The 24,582-nt window shown below is 36.2% G+C and overlaps 1 protein-coding gene across 1 annotated transcript in view; it reads left to right on the forward strand.

The window, feature by feature from the left end:
- The first annotated feature begins 2,344 nt into the window (after positions 1-2,344).
- Positions 2,345-24,582, forward strand: part of CNTN3 (contactin 3) — a 239,404-nt gene continuing 217,166 nt past the window's right edge. The window contains exon 1 of the mRNA XM_045529894.1: positions 2,345-2,482. Within this exon, the coding sequence (XP_045385850.1) occupies positions 2,428-2,482 (55 nt within the window). The 5' untranslated portion in view covers positions 2,345-2,427. The remainder of the gene's footprint in view (positions 2,483-24,582) is intronic.

The following is a 24,582-nucleotide window of genomic DNA, read 5'->3' on the forward strand; positions in this document are numbered from 1 at the left end:
GAATTTAATATATGTTTCTGTCACTCTCTAGTTTTGCATGAGTCTTAGACATATATATCATATTAATGCATCTCATGTTTCCCATGCCTTTTATGAATAGTTGGCATTGCATTTTATTTGATGATTTAAAAAATTCTTGTTTTTTTTTACTATCTATGTGTGTGTGAGAGAGAGAGAGAGAGAGAAGAGAACTTTCTCATGATTTCTGGACCACAGTTTCTTCATATGTGTGATTGGAAGGAGATTATGGTTATGACTGTCAATTATAAATTAAATCTAATCTAGAATGATTTCAGTTATCATTTAAGTTAGTAATTGAAAATAACTATGTACGCAGGAAGTGTCACTGATTGAGCAGAAGGCAGGAAGGCCAGGTATCTGAGACCCTTTGGTCTAAGTGGGGAAAATCAACTACTGGAAAGGCTTGAGCAGTATAATGATGGATTGAGGTAGAATGTGTGGCCCTCCCTCAGACACTTAAATTATTCCATAATTTTGGTCATCAATCACCTGGGACCTTATGCTGTTAAGAATAGCACCAAAAAGTCTCAGTTTCCTATGCACAGCATACTGCCAAATACATGTGGCCTGGTCATATCCTCTGGCCTGTGTCACTTTAGTGCACACACCACTTTTAATTGCCAGCATATACATTTCTCTATCTTTTTTTTCCCTTTTGCCTCTGGAGGTATTTTCTTCCCCAGTAGGAGGGTAGAAGTGTTGGGTAATTAATACTCCTTGGGAGTAGCCCCCAGCAGTGACTAATGGGAGCTGAAGCATAAATACCCCAGCTCTCTTGGCTCCTGGGCAAGAATAGCTTTGGGCAATTAAGGATAACTTTTGGGTGATTTGAGGCTGTTCTACAGGGGCTGGACTTCCAGGAATAACTCCAGTCATCCACAATGGTAGGAGGCTTTATATCTCACCCTTTATGGGCTGCCTTCCTTTCCCTGTCTCTCTTCCCCATCCCCTGTTTGTGTCCTTCTGTTCCCAAGTAAACTATTAATACTTGCGCTTGAATTTACTTTGCAGTGTTTGCATTAGGGGGAACGCAAACCAAGACATGCAGTTTGTAGTAAGGGGGGTACTGAGAAAACGTTAAGAGATCCCGTGATGGTGTAAGTTGTTTACCTGCAGTTCTTAGAATGGTAATTCTCGATTGTATTTCCACTTCTTTCAGACTCCCATAGGCATAGTGAGAGTCGCAATTAATTCCTGGTGGTCTAGCTGGAATTCCATCTCTTAAATCCCACCCAAGAACATATATTATTAATAAGTGGCAAGCACACAAAAACAACATTATACGGGAATGATTGATTTAGCATAATATTTTAGGTATGTAATTTGCAAGTTGTCATACTTTTACTCTTTGAATTCTTATTTGGGACACACACTTAATACCTGTTTGGATGCACCACACGTCAGGGACCCATCCTTGAGAGCTTGAGTCTGAAGGAGGCTGAGAAATCTCTGGCTCAAGGACAACTGAAACAGCCCAGTCAGTAGCAGCTGCTGAATCAGAGTTGTACACGTTCTTTGCTAACGTAGACTTTACAGTTGCTAATTCCCCTGCTTGAAACCAGCTGAGTTTTAGCAGTCCAGAGAAGACTGTCTGATTTTAGGTGTGTGTATCTAGCCTACTTGGCCATTAACCATGCAGTTTAACTAGTTTCAAGTGGCACTGAAAATGACACAAGAGTTTCACATAATGTGTTTCCTCTCAGGCAGCACATTTAAGTTTATAAAAATTCAAGAAGGCAAAAAAGAAAATGGTTTCATTTGCAAGGTTCGCAGGCAGATCATTTTCCACCATTAGCATTTTTAACTGTGTTTTAGGCAGCATATGTAATTGGGAGCTTTCTGCGGTTGTCTGAAAAAAAATAGGCTTAAGATGGATATTGATAATATTATTTATAATTTGTATGCCTTATTAGGGATTCAGAAACTGTGGAAAGTGGTGCTTCAAGATATTTGCTTATTTGACTCTTTTAGTTTTGCCAAAATGTTATTATTAGAGAAAATGAGAAAAGTTAGAATTTTAGGTTAATGTTTTATTTGTTTCAATTATTATCTAGCAAAAGTTTTAGTAATGAATATATTGAAATTTAATATTTTAGTATTGGTGAACATTTCTAATTTTATAAAGCCACTTCCATATGCCTATCAGTTACATATTTTTCAATTATCTACATTTTAAGCATCCTCTATTTTGCATCAAAAAAGATTTGTTTCATCTCAGGCTTTTTAGTGTCCCTGAATGATACAGTTTTTTAAGGAAAGAAGAAAATCTCTTTTTTAAAGCAGCTGGTTTTTAAAAGTCTAACTTCTTTGTACATATATTTTACAGATTAAAGGATTTATCTGAAGACAAAGCATTCTATTCATCAGAGACTGGACAAGAGTTACTCTTGCTTTGGGCAATTAAAGATGATGTTGCCATGGAAACAGTTGATCCTGCTTTCATTCATTGGCTGCTTAGGAGGTAACAATACCTTGTATTTTCGGAGTTGAAGTTAGAACTATACTCGAGTTATATGCTTAAATAATTTTTAAATGTTGAAATAAAACTCTACCAGTAGCAAAGTAAAACTAATATTCTTTCCTCAGAAAGAAAATTTAAATTCTTTTTTCTGATAATTAGAGTCTCATTCCCGTGTAATTTTTATAGGCCATTTTATTTCTGTAGCAAATATAATGATACCTGATATTACAGATATACTGCAGTATTATGCTTAGTATTATGAATAAAACAATCAAAATTTGAGCTTCTTAATTCATGACTTTTTTTCCCAAAATGAGCTGAAAGTGGTAGGCTCCAGTGTATATGAGGGAATATAAATTTAAAGAGTGCCAGAATTTTCATATCCAAATTTAAAAACAATGCTATTTTCCTTTTAGCAAATAAGTGATTTAAGAAACCAAAATGAAATAGACAATTTTCTTTTGTAATTTGCAAGATTTGCAATTTAGAACAAAGTAGAAAGAAAAAGGAAAAATTCTCATCTTTGCATCATACAAAAGCAACTGTTATGAGTCATTTGATGTATTTGCTTCTGTTCGGTTTATTTTGTTTTCTGGAAGAGTAGGTCAGAAAAGTATATATAACTAGTTTATTATTTTTCTTCTTTTTATTATAAATATTCTCAAGCACTGAAAAGGTTGAAAGAATATGAATACCTGCATAGGCACCATTCAGATTTAACTATTGTACCATTTTATTGTATTTGTTCTATCCGTATGCATACGTGGGTACATTTTCTCATTTGTTTATTTGTTTTTTGGCTAACCCATTTGAAAGTAAGTTATAGAAATCATCATCTCGCCCCCAAAAGATTCAGCACCTATCTCCTAAGAAGACTGATTTTCTACCTAAACACAATTTCTTTTTTGCTACCTAAGGAAACTAACAAAAAATAGCTTGTCACTTTTATGAGAGGAGGATATCAGTGTGGAATAAGGCCAAATGTAATTGTCAGGTAAAACACATTATTTAAAGACATAAATATATTGGAATAGACTTCTGGGCTCTTATGTCAAACTTCAGACATTCTTCAGATTTAAATAATAATTACAGCAAAAATCCATAGTCATAATAGATTATAGATTAAAATCTTTCAACTTTTAAAATAAAGATTTTTACAGTATTTAGAGGTTTTTACTGTAATGCTTCAATTTTGTTTCTAAAACATGTTATTTCACTGCTACTGATCTGGCACTGAGGAAAAAAGGAGTTGTTATTTACAAATTTCTGACTTTTCAAATGGGCTTTGCAGAAAGACCAATACAGGTATCAGAACTAAAATACTATTTTTTTTCTTGGATTGTTTCCTTCATTTACAAAGTTTCAAATTTGACTTTTACTGTAGTAGAAGGAATGGAAATGACAGGCAATATACTGCAGCAATATTATTGTTCGTGATATTAGCTTTTGTGGAAGCAATCTTGAAATTTCCCAGTTAATTGAGAAGAGGAAGAAGATATACTCAGCAGGTAGAAATGTAGGAAAAGAAAATGGGATCAGTTTTTGAAAGGTTATAATTATTAGCTGTAATTTTTATTAGTTGTAATTTTATGCCATGTCTAAATTGTGTTGATTGTGTTTCAGCATTTTTGAGAAATGTTTTACATATTTACAAACAAATTTATAGAAAAATCAGTGTCCATTTTACTAAAATGCAAAGACATCATAAAGAATTTAACTTGATTCTCTGGATATGATTGTAAAAAGTTTTAAAGGTTTATAAGGGAGAATTGGATTAATTTATATATGACACATTATATGTAATGTATTACATAGGGAATTGTATGTATGAATATATATGTATTCAATCTTCATAATTATGGAGAAGAATTTGGTTCTTCCCACTTTTTTAAAGAATATGGATTACATACTATGCTTTGTATACTGAATCTTCTTACTCCTTTTGGATCATATGTAAAATTTAGAATAAAAGGCTGACTGGCTTGTTAATGTGATATTTGACTAAAAACCTATTTATGATGTAGAGAAGATCCCATAATTCTTAGGTATTAATAAGTGGCAAGTAAAAATGTATTGTGTAAATTCAGTTACTTAGAATAGTGTTAACAAAAGAGATAAACTCAATAAATGCAGCAAATGCTATAGGATTTCTATTTTCTTTCTTATCAATTTTGAGCCCTTTTTAATCCACTATAATTTTTGTGTATTTTTTTCTTTTTAGTTCGTTCTATTGTTTTTGTCTCTGCAGGTTTCCCCTTGCAACAAAGAGGCCAATAGTAGTTTCTGGCCAGGAATTTATCTTAGGGTGAACTTGACTGTGTTTTCAAAATGCATTTTTCAAAAATGCTAGGTTCCATTCATTCTTAAATAATTATGAAGCATCTATCATGTTCCAGGCATCGTTTTCAGTGAAGAAAATGCACAGAGATCTTGTCCCTGTGGGCTTCACGTTGTGTCACATTGGGGAAGGCAATGACATTGAGTTAGAAGGTGATAGTGCTGTGGGAGGAGGCAGCGGAACAGGATGGGTGTGTGATGTCATTGGGATGGAGGTTGCTGCTTTAAATAAGGTCATCAGCTTCTCATCGAGAAGGTGACATTTAAGCAAAGTCTTAGAGGTGAATGAGTTGGCCTTGTGGATATCTAGAGAGGAGAGCTCCAGGCGGAGTCAACAGTCCATGCAAAGATTCTGAGATATGGTATGCCACATGTTCCAGAAAGAGCAAGATGGCCAGCATGAAGTAACGTGGAGATGGACACAGCAGAACATGAAGGGCTTTGTCAATCACTGAAAATACCTTGAACCTTTACTCTGAATTTCCTGAGGAGCCACAGTGTGGTTTGAACAGGGAGGTAGTCTGATCTAACTTATTTTTTGAAAGGATCTTACTGGATGGCATGTTGAAGATTGATAGCAGAGGGGCAAGTAGGCAGCAGAGGCATGTTAGACATCACTGCAGTAGTCAGGCAGGGAATAGTGGTGGCTGACTCCAGGGCTGTAGGTTGGTGGTCAGATCGTGAATGTACTTTGAAGGTCAAACCATGAAGATTTTCTGATGGAATAAGTATGGGGTATGAGAGAAAGGGCTGACTTCAGGGCTGTATGTTACTTTTGAGAGCAAGTTACCTCTCTTCACATTTAGAGGTGTGCCTACTGGGTGAAATGAAGACCCAGCACCACACAAGAGTGAGAGTTTTTCAAACTGAAGGTCACCGTCCAGCAGTGTGTAAAAAAATCAATTTAGTGGATCACGACCAGAATTATCATCAACATCATTGTTATTATTATTTAGAGAGGGGTGTCTCACTCTATCACCCAGGCTGGAGTACACTGGTGTGATAATAGCTCATCTAGTTTATAAGAACACAATGATGTCCATGACGTTATTTTCTATTTTGGAGACAAAGAAATGGTCTCTAAGAGTTTGGCGAACTTTCACAGTCCAGGTGGTTGTCTCAAGCTTTCTGTTTGTCTCTGAAATCAAAGTACAGTTCCCTAATCACTACTACTTACTATGTGGATAGTTTCTTTTTGGAACAAAGTCAGGTGTAAAGGCCATGGGGCAAGGTTCATTCATCAAGGATCCAAGGAGGTTGTTGTCTTGCTGCCTAGTTACCTACTAGTTACTTACTTAACTATGTTAGATACTCTACATGTTTACTGTCCAATATGGGAGCCACTGGCCACATGTGGTTATTGAGCATTTGAAATTTGGCTAGTCCAAATTGTGATATACTGTAAGTTTAAAATGCACACAGGATTTCAAAGACTTGGTACAAAATATTTAAAGAATTTAAACTATCTCTATAATATTATATTCGTGCAATATTGAAATGATATTTTAGATATATTTGGTTAAGTAAAAATATTATTAAAATTAGTATTACCTGTTTCTTTTAACCTTCTTTATTGTGGCTGCTAAACTATTTATTATGTGCCTTGCATTATATTTCTGTTGGACAGCATTGATCTAGGCATTTATAAAATTGAAAGCTGACCATGTGGCAAATGTTTTCTAATATCTCCTACTTGCCCAAAGGGAAACCAACTTAATGAAGAATTTTTGATTTCATATGAAAAGTTGTAAATACTTCCTGAGTGTGTATTACTTATAAATACTGAAACTTTGGAAGATGAGTTCAGGTTTTAGGTGTCTATGCGTGGTGAATGTAGACAAGTCTTTAATCAATACATGTGGGAATTCTAAATGTCCCATAGTATATTCTATTTTGTTTTTGGTTTCAATGTTATAGTGGGACTAGGTAAGTAAATATAGCTCTTTTGGAAAGTGAAATTCCCTTGGATAACTAAAATCAATGTTGATGGCTAGTTAAAAACACTGTTATAGAAAATAGCATATTTCTAAAATATTCCTATTTCACCAAATTCTTCTCTTCAAATTACAGTGAATAATCCATATATTGAAGTCTGCTAATATTTTGGTGGCACCTAGGAATTACTTATCAAATTTAATAGCCATTAATCCTACAAGGGATTAATCTTAGAAGGGAGAATGAGTTGTCCTTAACTTTCTTTTAGCAGATATTGTGTTAATGTCTTCCACATACCCTGTATTTTGCAATCACGAAGCAGCCAAGAGAATTAGGAAAAACTGACCTCATGCAAAGCTCCGAAAATGGACTTATTCCATATGCCCCAGTGATAGGTCTAAGCCAGTCAGCTCATGACATATATTTAGCTGTAAGGTTTGATTGGGTCAAAGACTTTTTGTTCAAACTTTGTGCAAGTGTCCTCTCTTCTGGTGGATCTTAATGGGGACTGCTGAAGTCCCAGTTGCTGCAGATGGCCACTCTGCAGTCCCCAGGGGAGTCAGCTGAGGGAAAAGCTCATTCTATAGGTGTGGATCATAGAGATCAGCTTGTATTTGGCTCCTTGATAACGTCGAGCTGATATAGCCCTACTCCTGGCTTAAACAGAATAAATAGCAGCAAATGCCCTCCCTGACTTGACATAGTCCTTATTCTGCAGAGCTGTGTTGACCCCTGAACTTTATATTTTCCTCTTTCAGGAGTTAGGAAGGCAATGGAATCCTGTGTCCGCTCATATGTATCCCTAAACCTGTTATAACTGAGACCGGAGATCATGCTTTATGACATGAGTTAGATCACCCTCATTAAATAATTTTTAAAAATTGTTGATATTGTAATTGAGGATAAAGTGTATCATCACCAAACGTGAACTTTGGCTTCCTTGCATATAGCAGATGTAGTCACGGACAACATGTGTAAATAATATTCACATTTGGGCTGTATTTGAAAATCATAAACTCTGCTGTTTTCATGCCAGTAGTTGCAATGTGTGCAAACACAAACCAAGCCTGCTGATACACATCTTCAAGTCCCCTCAGTCATAGCATTCATCCCGTGCTATGTCATGCTAGTGTGAGTAACTTTCTATGCTAGTCTTCACTTAATAGTGATTAAGGAATACTTTGAAATCAAAATAAACTTTTTAAGTTCTTCCTGAAATGACTGAGGAATATTTGTCAATTGGTTTTATACCACCACTCTTGCAATCACTGAGAAAATGATTAAGGATTCTTCTGGACTGCAGTTCATCTCCAGATGAGTGTGTGGAGCTATCTGAGTGTGTGGTGTTGGATGTGGCACTTCAAGTAAGCTGTTGCCATAAACTCAAATGACTGTCATTTCTTCTATAGTATTTGTGCATAACGTAATATGATTTGATAGCATCGATACTGGTGGAATGGAGATGTCACTGATCTCTGCTTATAAATCTTGACATCCTCCGTGTTTTTACAGATAAACTTATTTCAAATCATCCCCTCTATTGCAGCAGCCTAAATCTTGAATTGCTTTTCATTTATCCCATTTAAATCTTGACAGTTTATCAGAGTATGCATGTGAGAATCAGTAAAAGATGCAAGCATTGTTGGTGTGTTTTGTTCTTATAACCTTGATCATTGATAACTGCACATATTGGATTTTTGTAAGCTTGATGGTGACAAAGAAGGCATTTGGAGAACTTTTTTAAAAAAAGATATATTGAAAGTGCTATTAGAGTTCAACAAACATATAAGGTTAAATACAACCCAGAGTTTTATTTAGCTCTTAAAATAGTTATTGTCTCAGAAGTATCTGTTGATTAGTTCACTAACTCCTCCAAATAAAGTGCTCATTCAAACCAGTTTAATTGACTGCTCCTAAGTGTTAAGCTGTCTTAAAGTACTCATCACATAAAAGTGTTTTTAAATACCCCTGAGCTGGAGGTCTGTTGAAACCAAAGCATTGGAAGCCAGTATGTGTGTGGGGAGGGGGATCCCAGCAGGAGATCAGGACAGGGAGGCATGTGCCCAGTGACAGCAACTGATGAGACCAGGAAGGATGCGGGATGGGGAGTTAAATGAATGGAGGCAGAACAGAACCCAGGGTGGGGAGGGCCAGCTCCAGAGAGATTGAGCAGAGATGTGCAAGGATCTCCAAGGCAGTAAGATAAAGTGGAAATTGGGGAAGCGTTTCAGGAAAGAGAGGTGGAAGAAGAGTGAGTCTGAGGACAAGCTGCTGAGACTTGTGAAGAGGAAGCCCTGAATTATTGGAGTATAGAGCTTTAAGGAAAAAAATATTTGATAGTGAAGGAAAAAAAATACATTGACCATAATATTTTGATAAAACTGAATTATACTTATTCACATACACGTACATATATAGTTGACCCTTGCACAATCCGGGGCTTGGGGTGCTGGCACCCCACTCAGTCAAAAACTAAATATAACTTTTGATTTTCCCAAAACTTAACTACTAATAGTCTATTGACTGGAAGCCTTTTCAATAATATGCACAGTTGATTAACACATATTTGGTATGTTATATGTACTATATTCTGTAGTCTTACAATCAGGTAAGCTAGAAAAATGTTATTAAGGAAATTGTAAGGAAGAGAAAATCTATTTACTGTTCATGACATGGAAGTGGATCAGCATAAAGGTCTTCGTCTTTATTGTCTTCACATTGAGTTGGGGGAGGGGGAGGGGGAGGGGAGAAGGGATTGGTCTTGCTGTCTCAGGGGTGGCAGAGGCAGAAGAAAATCCAGGTATAAGTGGACCCGTGCAGTTCAAGCCCCATGTTGTTCAAGGGTCAGATCAACTGTATCTATATATACACCTGTGTGTATTCCAGGCCTGCCCATGTTATAAATGACACAGTGGCATTTAGAGCATTTCAGACACTTGCTCAAAGTCACACAACTGGTTGATGGCCCAGTAGGGACTTTTTCTAGATTATCTGAATAGCCATCTAGGGGACCTTCAACTACACTGAGTTTTTTATGAGTATGGTGTATTGTAGATCCTTTTACAGAAAAAATCCAAGAATTTCATCCTTGATGCTGGGTAAGGGAGAGCGTTGATACTTATTAGCATTTGGGAGGCCAGGTGTGTATGTGCAGGAAGACCTAGGTACGCACTGGGAGGAGCTGAGGGGAGTTTTTTATTGAAAATATTTCTGAGTATTTTCAAGTTCTTCTAATTGCTCTCAAGGTAAATAGCCTTAAGTGAATGGACAAAGACTACAGTTTCCCATGGATGTTGGGCTGCTAAAAGGATAGTGATTCCTTCCAGTAGAGCTACTCTTATGTTTAAAAACTTGAGGTTTAGTTGAGATTAGCTGGCTAGGAAGTTCCTTGGAGTGCCAAGTGACTTAGCAGATCAGAATTCCATTCCCGGTAGGATGGTGTTGATATTTGATAATTTCTAGCCCAGGCTGTTGTGTTTATCTACCTTGTCTTTGCCTCTTGAAGACTGTACACTGCTTTCCTGAAATGAATGGTGAACACACACTAATGATTTACTGCTTCAAGTAGTTCCTGATGATCATCTCACCCACTGCTGTGTGTTTGAGAGATTGGGTCCTTCACTAGGATTTGCATTTCCTTTATGCTTAATCTGTGCCATCTTGCTAATCATGATATGAATTTGAATGCAAACGTTCATCAGTGTGTAAATAGGGCATCTCCTCACGATTACCAGTTGCTAGTTAATGTTCTGAAGCTTGCATACGAATAATGACCACCATTGCTTTGCCATCTTCAGTAGTGGGCGCTGTGCACAGATATATTTCTGTAATTCTCATCTCAACTATGCCTGTGGGGGGTATTTCTCGAGGGTCCCTGCCCTGTTTCTTAGGAAGCCCTTCCATTGACCCTTTGTCCTCTTCAAGCCTCCCACATACCCCAACTCCATCCCCACTTTCATAAATTCAAAGCTTGACCAGAAGAAAATGTCCATTCATAGGGATCATTTCTGCATTCTGTATTACTTTCAAAGCAGAATAGTCCCTCAGAAACAGTTGTGTATTTTAATTTGAGGAGTGGCAGAGCTCCTTGCTCGTTTTGTTAGTGAGCCCTAAGTTACAGTGTGTCTCCTCTTTCCCTGTGGATGAGATGTACAAATGTATTTTATTTTCACTTCCCTGCATTTTGCTTCCTTTGAATATCAAATGACATTAAGTCTGAGACATTGCATAATGACAGAACTTTGTGATTATGTACACAACACTGGATGCTATTTTAGATAGAGATATTTTAAATTTAAAATTTTCTTATTAGACCTATATTCAGTAGGGAACAATCAAGTTATACATGCATCTTTACGTACATAAGTATCCGGGTATGTAACTGGAAGAAACTATGGGAGAATATAGAGTCATTTTATCTTGTGTGATAAGATTCTCCATCATTTTAAAGCAGTGTCCCTTTATTAAACAAATTTGGAAACTTTTTTTTTTGATATTTTATTTTTAAAATTTTTATTTATTTTTTTATTTACATATAATTTTTATTTCAGAATATTATAGGGATATAAGCATTTTGGTTATGTAAATTGCTTTTGTACCATTTTAGTCAAAGTTAAAAGTGTGTCCATCACCCAGATAATGTGCATTATACCTGTTAGGTGTGAATTTACCCATCCACTCCTCCCCTTTCCCACCTGCTGGATTTCCAATGAATGTTATATCTATACGTGCACATAGGTGTTGACCGATTAATTCCAATTTAATGATGAGTGCATGTGGTGTTTGTTTTTCCATTCTTGTGATACTTCACTTAGGAAAATAGTCTCCAGTTCCATCCAGGTTAATACAAGAAGTATTAGTTCACTGTTTTTTTAATGGCTGAGTAGTACTCCATGGTATGTATACATATAGCACCTTTTATTAATCCACTCATGTATTGATGAGCACTTGGGTTTTTTCCACTTCTTTGCAATTGTGAATTGTGCCGCTAAAAACATTCAAGTGCAGGTGTCTTTTTTATAGAATGTCTTTTTTTTTCCCTTTGGGTAGATGTCCAGTAGTGGGATTGCTGGATCAAATGATAGTTCTACTTTTAGTTCTTTGAGGTATCTCCACCTTGCTTTCCATAGAGGTTGTACTAGTTTGCAGTCCCACCAATAGTGTATAAGTGTTCCTATCTCTCCATATCCTTGCCAACATTTGTTGTTTGGGGGCTTTTTGATAAAAGCCATTCTCACTGGAGTTAAATGGCATCTCATTGTGGTTTTGGTTTGCATTTTTTCATATGTTTGTTGGTCATTAGTCTATCTTCTTTTGAAAAGTTTCTGTTCATGTCTTTTGCCCCTTTTTAATGGGATTGTTTGATTTTTTTTCTTGCTGATTTGCTTGAATTTTTTGTAGAGTCTGGTTATCAGCCCTTTATCAGATTTACTAAGGCTGCTAATTGTCCAATGATTTGGAGTTTTCTTTTGTTTTTGTATAAGAACAGATAATAATGCCCATATTATTAATAATTTTTTTGAAGTGTGTACAATCAAAATGGCAAATAACTTCCAGAAATGGGCAGATTGTTAGAACTCATTTTTTCCCTCAGTAAATACATATATAAATAAAAATTATTTAGTGTCCTTTTTATTGATTATTTGGTGTGTTGAATTGTTGACAGAATTTTTGGAGCTCGTAATAACTGCCGTTGCATCGCAAATTCAGTTGTGCAGTTACTACTATTCTCATGCAATTCCACATTAAATGGTGAAGACTGAAATATTATTGGTGATCATGAACTCTTTCCTCAACATTCTATTAGTTTTGGAAAAACATTTAATAAATAGAAAACACTGTGCTTTTTGGTCATACTACATTCTTCATATTTATTGCTTGCAAAGAAGGAAAACAACAAACTTGATATTAAGAAAAAAAGTAAAAATATATCCTATACCCCTAGCTGGCCATTAGACTTATCAGTGTGTTTCCTCTTCCTACTTCTGCCTGGCAGCTGAGGAATTCAGCTCTTGCCTTGGTATTTGACTTACTACTTTCTCTTTATACCACTTGGGTTTACTTTCCTTATTTATAGGACCATGGGTGACAAAAGTAATATACCCACCTATCACTTAAACAGGAGGCAGTTTCTTCCTTTTAACTAAAAGGACAGCTTGAAAAAAAAAAAAAAAAAAAAAAAAACACCCAAAAAACTGTGTAATGATGTTGACCTGGGGGTCTGGTAGTGGTAGGTGACCTTGTGAGACTGTTTGATGGAGGAAGCTGCTGTTTTCTTGGGCTTGTTGTACAGTCGTAGAATACCAGCATTTGTTTGTGGAAGGTAGTCAAGAAAGAGAACTTGATTTTTAGAAGCAGAGCTCTTTAATTTTTAGACTCCAAACAAGTTTTTCATTATTATTTTTTTTAGTAGGATGCTAAAATACTTTGCCTGAGTTTTTGACTGTATAGGAAAACAGAACCTTTCGTTCTGATCCCATGAGAGAGAGAGAGAGAGAGTGTGTGTGTGTGTGTGTGTGTGTTTGCGTGTGCACACTTGTAAGTGGTATTTTAAGTTCAAACATATGCAGAAAAATACAGAGAAGTGGTATGAGGCAGAGCATAATTATGTAGATAATTATGAAGCATTGACTATTGAACAGTGTACTGTGTGGGTTTCTGAGTGAACGTATCTATCTTTTAGTTAAAGAATAATACTTACTGCAGCATATGCAAGGCCACAAATGACTTTTTTTTTTTTTGCTTGATTATACAGCCAAACAAATGAGAATACTCAGTGCTGTTATCCTTATTATGGGAGAAGAGAAAATAAACATTCAGCCAACAACAATATAAAAGAATCTAATGCTTTTTTCTGCCTCATGGGGTTTTTGAAAGCTCTTTCCTGCTTATTTTGTTGAGTTTCCCATTGATACAACTTCAGTGAGTAATTATTTGAAGACGGAGTGGAGAATAAATACTTGTTGGAGAATTGTCTCTCAATGAGAACTGATGCAGTAGGCATTATAAAGATTCCCTTTTTAAATTTTTTTTTTTAATTTTTTGAAATTACTATCTTCCATAGATTAATAGGGACCTTTTGTCTCAGACATAGTACTTGCAATTATTTGCTCAAACCAGATAACTGAACAAAGGTACCAGTATTCACAACTACCATGAAGGTAAGGACAATTCCATCCTATTTTTCATGCCAAGTGGATATAGGGTTATAATGAATAAAGTCATTTATGAGAGGACCTTCTCATAAATTACTGTTCCTCAGTCAGAGGTAATTAGAAGTTTGATGGAAGGCTAAGCAAAAAATATGTAACACTAATATCAAATCTCATCTATTGCACTGCTGCACTGGAAAAAAATACTGCCTCTCCTTGCATCAAAAATCCTATGTTATAGATATCATTCCTATATAACAGTAGAGAATTCAGTAGCTCAAAAAGCTTAAATGACTTGCCTAAAGCTAAAATGGAATATTAGGAGAAAAAAAAACATGTCTGTCTTGACCCAGAGTCTCTGTTCCTTCCAGTAGACATGCTCCTTTCTAAAGCTGGGGTCAGCAAATTTTTTCATAAAGTGTTAGTCAATATTTTCAGCTTTGTGGGCCATTTAGTCTCTGTCATAACTAGTCAACTTTGCCCATGTAGTGCAAAGGCAGCCATAGACAATAAGTAAACAAGTGAGTATAGCTGGGTTCCAATAAAACTTTGTTTATGGATATTAAAATTTAAATTTCATATAATTTTCATGTGTCATGAAGTATTATTCTTTCGATTCATGATTGTTCCAAAATAGATGGCAGTTATATTTGGCCCATGGGCCATAGTTTTCTAGCTCCTGTCCTGAAGCATGAATATGTATTTTGTAAGACTTTTTTATTGAGCACTTAACAGGATACCAATTGCTTGGTATTTTGCAGTGTTCTGTGAAAGAACATAAAGGACTTAGGTTGAGGAACAGGGTGGCAACCTGCGCCCAAATTACTATTAATAAAATACAGATATACCTTTTGAGAGGTATAATTCAATGCATTGAATTGAATTTCTGATGAAGTAAGATTATTTTTGGCTTGGCTATCAAAAGAGACTTTGTGCCTTGAAGGATAAAGGGGAAAAACATTCCAGGAAGAAGAATGTCATGAATCAATCCAAGATAACTTATTGGATAAATGAAGTTATTTTGCAAGTAATTATAGGTGACTTATTCTCTGTAGGGCTGCAGTATGACAACAGAGCTTGTGCTCTATCTCTGTGGAGGATTGCTAGAACTTCGAATTTTTTTTTAAGAAGGTGAAATTTGACTTCCTGACTAAAACTTTGGATTTTTAAATGAAGCCATTTAATTTAAAGGAGTGGGGTCCCCCCTCCCCCGCCCCTCTGAAGTGCTATAATCCAAATCTAAGAAGTCTTCAAGATAGATTTGGCCCAATAGCTACCAGTTTGCTACTCTGCAAACCAAAATTTCCAAGCATCTATGATAAGTCACATACATTTCATATAATTATAGAATGTCCAATTTTCAAAACCCTAAAAATTAGACAGTCTAGCTCAGGCCCTATCTGAGACGTGAACCCAAAGCTCAAACTGTGAGATGAAGGGACAGATACGTGGAGCATGTTCAGAAGCCAGCAGGTGACTGATTCGAATCCTAATATTTTATCCTGACTTTAGAAGATTTAGCCTAAAGTAAGAATTGTGTATTGGGTGTTTCTTAACTCAATTAATGGTTCAGATAAATGATTTCTCATGGATTTTGGGATGTTTTGCAAAGAGATGCATTCCATGAGATTGGTAAGATCTGTGCAAATGCTGACCCCTCTTGAAAGTAACTTTAACCACAGTAAACTTTCTTAGAGATCTGAGTAATGAAGCAGCCCAGCAGAAGCTCAGCTTTTGGTTTGGTTTGGTTTTAATGTCTAAGGCAGCTGTTACTTTCAGAAAAGTCATTAAAATCCAGAAATGGGGCTTTACTGCAGCACTCAGAAGTTCTGCAAGAGATTACTATTAGAGTGCTGTTGCTGTTAAAAGTGCTATTTATGTGTGTGTTCCCGTGAAGCTACTCCTGTGTAGTACCTGTATTTATAGTACTCAGAAAGGAGTGGATGTGGTGTAGGTGACGAAGAGCCTGCAAATTGTCCCAACAGTAATAACTGCCTAATAATAGTAGATGCCTCTGTAAGGATGTAGTGTAGATGTTTTGTTGTTGTTGTTGCATGTCCTTCCAATGAAGTGGGAATGTTTTTTAAGAGTCATAGATGTAGTCATTGAATTAGTGTGTATTATAAGAACATATTTTTATATCATGAGTTATTTTATAATGGGATGCACACATTACAGTTGGAGATAGAGTATCTACTTAGGGTTGTTCTGGGAATTGCTGAAGACTTTCTTCAATCAGCTATAACATTTTGTAAAGTAAAACCATTTGCAATGAAGTATAAATGTATACGCACATACACACAAACACACACAGATTTCTAGTCTAATGCAAATTTACCAAGTTTTCTAATATATACAATATATTAGGTGTGCTTAGGGGGCAGAAATGTGTAAGTATGGTCACTGGATTCTGAAAATTTAAAGTCTGGGGATGAGGGAGATAAGAGTGAAAAAGAAATAAAGGTAATATATTCTATGATGAGTAAAATATACAAACTTTGTTCTATGAATTCAGAGTGAGGAAAGATTCCTACTAAATAGTGACACTGAGGAAGGATGAATGAAAGAATTGAGAGCAGTTTCCTTAAACTTCTTACACAATTTGGTGGCTTCTCATACTGTCAAATGGTTCTCCAGAATGATGGTACCAAAAAAGTATAGAGAGTTTCCAATTTAACTCATCCTCTCCAGCCCTGAGGATTACTTATTTATAATCTGTGCCAGTATTAAGGAAAACAATAAATATTAAAGCGAGCACCGCTTTTTTATTCAGCATGTAATATTAATTTAGAATTAGCTGATTTAGTAAATGTGAAGTATCTAGTACAGGGCCTGATAGTCAATATCTATTTTCCCTTTATAGGTTGACATTTGAGAATGTGCATGTATTTGTTAACTGTGTGTGTGTGTGTGTGTGTGTATAAATATACATATATATATAAATCCCTCTTTATTATATATAGGTGATTATATATAAATTTTATTTTTTTAAATAAAATTAAATATGTCCTTATTTGCCAATATTATTATCAATGCACAGTATTTCTTCTCTCCTCCCTAAGACTGCAGAGGAGGTAGCAGATCGGTGAATTTGGGGGAAGGCTCTCTTGTCTTTACTACATCTTGGGACCAATGATACTCTCTATTTTGAAGGTCATTGTATTTTTTTCCTTCATTGCCAAGATTGATTTTATTCCTAAGATAAGGAAATAAAAGAAATATCTTGAAATTATCACCCATTCCCCTCTAAAATAATCTGGGGCACTGGCAGCAAGTGACATGTTTCTAGATCAGGGATTATCAAATTGGGGATAAAAACCCACTGATGGGTGATGGCATTAATATAGTGTATGTCTAGCATTTTAAAAAATAGAATAAGATTGACTAGAATTGAGTAGAATAGACTAGAAAGGCAAAAAAGTCACAGTCCAGCATGCAGTAAGGATTAGTACTATTTAAAGAAACATTTTTATCAGCTGTACATGTGAGTATGTACACATGCATATTGTTTCTACAATAAATCATGACGACAATTAAATTTTTAATTGTGAGTCAGTTAAAAATAATTTGAAAAATGTAAATCTAGGAAACTCTGAGACATACATCTTCTTCCACTCCATGATCCCCCCCCCACAGTTTTGGGAAAGGTTGTCCCCCCTGTTCTGTTTTCTTAGACCTCCGTACCTACCCCCAGACCCAGCTTCATCCCCATGCCCTGTAATCAGGAAATATAAAATCAGGATCCTTGCTTGGGAAAAGAAGTGGGAAGAGGAGTGTAGATGGTGTTTTATTAATATATACTCAGATATTTACAAACACAATGCTGGCTTCTGCTTACTAAGGTGAGGCAGGAAAAAATCATGCTCTTTTATGAGATTATCACCGTAAAATACTACAAAATGCAGTCGCCAGGTAGTGTTACTTGTTAATAGCTTCTCTATTACAACCAATTTACAATAGGAATTGTTTATTGTATAATTAGTTTTTATTTTCCATTGAATTGATGGCCTTGAACTAGAGTTTGATAGGAAACATTCTTTCTAAAATACATGAAGGGAATCATGTCTGGGCCCAAAAAGCCTTGACCCAAATTCTTTGGTAAAGAATAGAAACCATTAGAAATAACGATTTCCATCATAGAAATGTAATAATCTCTATTAAAACCTTTGAGAGCAATAAGCTGAAGACATGTATTAAAAGGAGTTGATTAATGGACTCTTTTCAATATGATTGGTGAGAACCTTGTGAATTTGCGTATTTCAAAGATGTTCAATGAAAGTTGGGATAATAAAAATTGGAAATGTGTTTTTCCTTTTCAAATAAATGGCCATGGATTGTGATCTCTTGGTGTATTGTACACATTGTACACTGCATCTAACAATAGCTTTCTGATATTTTTTTAATCATGTAGAGTTGCTGTTAAACCATCTAGCAAGACAGGTATAATTATGGTCTATAAATTATAGAAGGATGTCATGGAGGTTCAAAAACACTAGAGCTCACATTCATAGAAAGACAGTAACATGAATTTAAAAAAAGAAAACCATGAAGTTCTCTGAAAACATTTTAACCTATAAAGACTTCAACGCATCTCCTCTCAGTCTGTTTTTCTCCCTCAATCATTATTTCCTGCAATGTAAGTATAAATTGGTTAACCATTTCATTCATTTTCAAAGAACCTTACAACAATCAGAAATAGGATTAAAAAAGCATCAAGATAAAATATTGGGCACTTTGAGAATGCTCCCTATTTCTTTTTTTATTGAACTAAAATACAGATTGAGTATTACACAATCCATAAAATTGATTATACTTTCATCAAAATACTTGATTAGCTTATTAAAGCAAGGTGTCAAAATCCAGATGTATAACCTTAAACACAAACTATTATGTACATAAATGTATGTGGATTTAAGCATTTTTGTGTTTTCTTAGGCAGATTGCAATTAAAGGATTAATGTAATTCTTTGAAAAAATTTGCATGCTTTAAAGAGCTATGCCATTCCGAGGAGGAGCATTTTTTCTACTTGAACATTTATTTCTAGCACCTGTGAAGCTTAGCTAGTCCCTTTCAGTTCTAATTCCCTAATTATTGAACGCTGCCTCCCATGCAGTTTCTCTATTTCTGTTTATGGACAAAACAGGAAATAAAGATTGGAAAAAAAATAATGTAGTGAACTATTAATTTAGCAATTTAAAGAGTTTTCTTCATTTTATATTGGTGTCTTATTTTGCTAACTATCATACTCCAGGTGCGTGCTGTACTCCAGTACTTTTTCTTTTATTATAATTGCTAAGTAACATTTCCAGATGTGGAGAACAGACACATTAGTTATTCCTGTTAAACATTTTACTTTCCTTTCTCATCTTCAGTGTGCTATCTTGCCTTTTCCCTTTTCTCTAGTGCATTGGTTACGGTACAGCTTTTATCTGCCGGTGACAAAAATGCATTTAAGGTTTATTTTTCTAACACTTGACATTTGCAGTTATGTAGTTCATGTTGGTTCTGGAACTGAAAGATGTGAGGGCTCTGGGTTGGCTTCTATGTGGCATGTGTGTTCTTCTCGTGGTGTCCAGGTCGTCACAGTAGTTCCCAGCATTCCTTCCTCATTTGACCGTTTTCATATCAAAAAGGAAGGGAAGCAAGGTCAACATTTTCCTTGCTTAAAAAAAAAATTAGGGTAGAAGTTCTTTCCTAGAAGCTTCTAGCAGGTTTTCCCTTATCCCTTGTTATGGGTCGAATTGTGCCATCCCCCCACTCCCTTTATATAACCCCCAATATGTCAGAATGTAACCTTATTTGCAAATAGGGTCATTGTAGATGTGATTAGTTAACATGAGGTCGTTAGGGTGGGCCCTAATCCATTATGACTGATGTTCTTATAAATGGGGGAAATTTGGACACAGAGACACATACAGAGGGAAGATGAACCAAAGAGACACAGGGAGAAGATGGCCATCTCCAAGCCAAGGAGAGAGACCTGAAACAGATCCTTCCGCCACAGCCTCAGATGAAACCAGCCTTGCTGACAGCTTGATCTTGGACTTCCAGCCTCCAGAATTGTGAGAGAATAAATTTCTTTTGGAGCCACCCAGTCTGTGGTACTTGTTATGGCAGCACTAGCAGACAAATATACCCTCTTAGGCTGTTAGCTGGCTTCACAACCCAATCTCCCCTGGCTACTCTGCTGAGAACCACAATGAGTTCTGGGAAGCTGATATACCTGGTGCTTTCAGTCTCCATGGCTGAAGGCTAGGGAGAGAGTAGGCAATAGCTATCCAGTAGACAAACTGTCTGCCACAGAGAGGTTTTTTTTTTACATGCGGTGCATTTCTGACTTTCAGATATTTGTTAAAGAAATGAAATATTCTAAGATTGAATACTTTATCTTCCCCTGACATTGGAAGAATATAAATGGAATTTTATTTTGGTCTTTCCTTGTTTCTTTGGCATTTTCTAGCTTTAAGCCACCAATGCCAAAAAAGATGATGTCCTCCTGCTAAAAAAAGTTCCATCTTTAAAATTTTTTTCCCTATAGACTAGTAGGGGCTTAGAATACAAATCTTATCTCATTGGCAGCATATTATTTTACATTCTTTGACCTAGGCTTGAGCTCATTCTGTTTGAGTCTGATGCTTTGTAAGTGGGTGGAATTTTCCTTTCTAGATCCATGTCCTCTTAAATTCTGTCTTTAGTAGCATTGCCTAACCTTGTTCCCTATTAGGATTTATCCTCTTCATTTCAAAATGCACTGTTTTTTTTTTAATTATAGATATGACATAAATCAGCACGGAAAAATAGGATATGCTTTCTTTCTCCCTAGGAATTTCATTTCTTTTAGTAAAAGTCATGAGACTGCATGGCCCCCCTGTTCATGTCTCTTTGTCAGTATTTGTAAAAATTGTATACAGTATGACCATTAGAATTGATTGGCCACAATTTGATCTTTTACGTGACATTGCCTTAGGAGCTCATAAAGCTTGTACTTACATTCAAAAGCAGTTACTCCTCATTGCCTGTAGGTGTTTGGGGGAAAAATAAGACCTCAGGGTTGGATTTTTGGACTTAGTAGTCCTGTTCGGAAATGTTATATACCCTTGATTTTAGGTTGTAAACTTAAAATGGAGCTCTGGAGCCAGGCTAGCATATCAAAAAAATGCCCCTGTCACAAAAAGTAAAGTTTAGTATCAATCTGAATGTTACATTGAATCCATTTGGTTAGGCAAGAGTCCCCCTTCTGTTTTCAGCCAGGCTGCTTTTTGCTGGTTATGAATATCTTTGTGAAATAGTCAAGGTTCTGTCCTTTCAAGGATCAAAATTCATTTTGAAGAAGAAAATGTTGGCTAATTTCTTTTAGATTAGCAAAGATTTCAGAATCTGTTCCTTTCCAGTTTATATTGCTGGCAAGAGACTGGAACATTAAACCCCAGAGTCTCCCGTCACCTGTTTTATTCCAGTGAAGCAAGCTCGAGTGGCCTTTGTCTCTTTTCTGAGTATGAAGCGTGCAGCGACCTGTCACGTTTGGTTTTTATTTTGTACTTATTTTCTACGAGTAGTTGGAGGGTCCCAATGGCTGCTGATGGTCTGAAAGCCTTTAGGAGCCTTAAATTTCAGAAATGGTGGGAACGTGCCTCACAGGCTATTAACTCCAGTGTCATCAGGAAATACTCAAGTTGAAAAAAAGCAGGCTGGTTGTTAATTTTCTCTTCTGACCATATTAAGAACAGTGTGGTTTCATGGAAAGGGAAATAAACCAAGAACTTGAGGCCAGGTCTTCCCCCAAGAGACCGTGTTACCACGGTCAGGTTATTTAATCTCTCTGTGCCCCACTTCTCCTGGGGAGGCCAAACGACACACGAAGTGGGAACACCAGCTCTGGAATTAAAATCTGAGCTTTATCAATCACCAGTTTTAAAATAGTATCTGCCTTAAATGAAGTCATTGTGAGAATTGTTTCATTCATCTTAATCATTCATTCAACGGAAAAATGTTGAATCTCCACCATGTTCTGGGAGCTGGGGATTCAGCTATGAATTAGATACCAATAAATAGTGAACATGTAAATAAGTATGTGTGGTGTTACTATGGAGACATCCAGTGAGATGGTGAGGTGTGCTTTGATATGTCTGTGACTGGTGGAAATGAGAGATGTGAAATGACTTGAGATGGGGGTGTCACCTTTAAGGTGAGCAAATGACGTTTCTGCTAAGTTCTGAATGAGAAAGAAACTAGAGCACAAGAATAACAAGTAAGTGAGCCCAAAGGTGACAGCAAGCTCAGCATACCTGGGAAGCAGAAACAGGGACAAGGTGACTATACCTCAGAGAGTAGGAGATGGGATCAGAGGTAGCCTGGGATACAGGAAGAAGGGGCTCTGACTAGCTTAGTATGCCTGGCACACGGTAAACATTCAGTAAATGTTAGCACATTAACTGTTATTATCCTTCTCTCAAAAAGATCTCCAAAGAAAATGCTTCTAATTATTTAACACCTTTATCTAAAATTAATAGTCATCTCTGGAGAAGAAATATAGTATCATTTTTGGGACTTGACTTTTATTAGATCACGATGGGATGGACATTTGAGTTTTTATTGGGTTCACTTGTAGGAAATTTTAAAAAAACACCTCTCTTTGCCTTTTTCATTTAAATCACTGCCTTCTTATCTCTACCTAGTCTTTTTTTCTTTTGTTTTTTTCTCCCCAACTTATCTGTCATTTCTAAATTTATACCCTTATGTTAAGGTATTATTGCTTTCAAGCTCTATATACATAAGAGTTTGTCAGAAAGATGTTGCCATGCCATCTCATAAATGAATAAAATGTATGTCATCAGAAGTGAATCATAAGATATTACACAAGAAAAATGCTATGAAAAATCTACCATATTTACCAATACCTACAAAGAGAAATCAGTAGTATTTTCAACTTTCTGGGGCAATACATTCAATTAGTAGAACAGACTGTTGTTTTTGTTTGTATTTATTATTTCTGTGCAGCAAATTGGTCGAGGAGCAAACATCAAGAAAATGACAATGTTAGTTCTTTTCAATTAGGGATGTTAGTAGCTATTTTAAAATCCATTTCTTTTGGAGGTTGTCCTTTCCCACAAAGGGAGGTGGAAGCCTTTTTCCTTGTGGCATTTTCCCGTTATAGGTAAAAGTAATGACCAGGTACAGATCAGGGCCCTAAGAGGGATAGGAAGCAGTTTTCTTAAAGAGTGGTAGGGATTAGAAAGGGTGAATTGCATGATGTTGCAGTGGAAAGTTGCCATGAGTTAACAAAGCTGTGAGGTGTGAGAGCACAGTCCCCAGAATTGCCCTCACTTCTAACACCAACCGCAAGTTCAGGAGGCTCCCAGACCCCTCTCAATTTTGATAATTTGCTAGGACTGACAGAAGTCACTGACAGCTATTATACTCACAATCATGGTTTATTACAGAGAAAGAATCCATACTAAAATCAGCCAAAGGAAGAGATACATACGGCAGGTTCCAAATGCTAAGCTTTTGTTGTCCTCAGGTTGTGTTACCCTCCCAGCATTGAGGTATGACAATATACAAGGAATATTGCCAACCAGGCAAGCTCACTGAGACTTAGTTTCCAAAGTTTTTATTGGGGCTTCATTATGTAGTCATGACTTATTGATTGCACACATGGTTGAGCTCAGTCTCCAAGTTAGCTGATACCATTGTGACCCAAATCCCCTACCCATAGTCACATAGTTAGTTTTTCTGATGTGGCCAGTCCCCTAACCCAAGACTATTGGGTGTGGCTGGCCCCATCCTAAGATCCACTGTGGCCAGTCTTAACCTTAAATAAAGATTTTCTCATCAGCTATGACATAAATCACCTCCTAGAAGCCAGGGGCACAGGCCAGACGTAGGGCAATACCAAATTCTTTGTGCAAAAGGCAAGAGGGTGTCCCTGCATGGACTGTAGAAAATGCTGAGTGAACTTGCTCGTGTCACCTAACTACTACTCTTCGGCTCAGCATTCCTCTTTTGTACGTAGGGAATAATTATGGTATTTACCTCGTAGCGCATTGTGGGGATTAATGAACAGATCTGGGGACGTAGGATTTACTCAGTAGTCGCAGCTGCTGCTATTTTATCATTTCCATGATTATTTTAATTGTAGTGTTATTTTATTTTTGTTATGGTAAGTATTTTTATTAATGTTCGTGCTCTTTGAAGTAGCTGAAATGTAAGTGCATAGTTTTAGGACCTTTTTTGCTGCTTTTTGATCTCGTTTTGTCTAGCTATACATGGACTCTCTTTGTCTCTTAGTGTGTTTATTCATTCTCTGGTTCAATAGACACTCCTCTGCAATTTTGCTGAGCTTTCCAAGATAGGATAGTAAAGAGCTTTTTTTCCTTCTGTGAATTTGTTTGTTTTCCAAAATGCTCTGGCAAAGATTATACAACTGCATTCGCATAAGCATTTGGTGGTGGCATTATCTTGTTCTTTTTAAAACTCATCGTATAAGAGAGATTTTTGTTTTTTGTGTGCATGTGGAAATTCTCCTCAGAGGATGTTCAAGTTCTCTTAACCAAAAGTAGAAATACTTTAAAAAGACACTTGTTCAGTGCTGTACCCTTCTTTTCAATTTGTTAGTAATAAAATGGGAATCCCAACAAATATTAAGTGTTTTTAGTTCCAAATGGGAAAATAGTATT

Source organism: Lemur catta, chromosome 18 (genome assembly GCF_020740605.2).
Source record: "Lemur catta isolate mLemCat1 chromosome 18, mLemCat1.pri, whole genome shotgun sequence".
In the NCBI taxonomy this organism is placed as follows: domain Eukaryota; kingdom Metazoa; phylum Chordata; class Mammalia; order Primates; family Lemuridae; genus Lemur; species Lemur catta.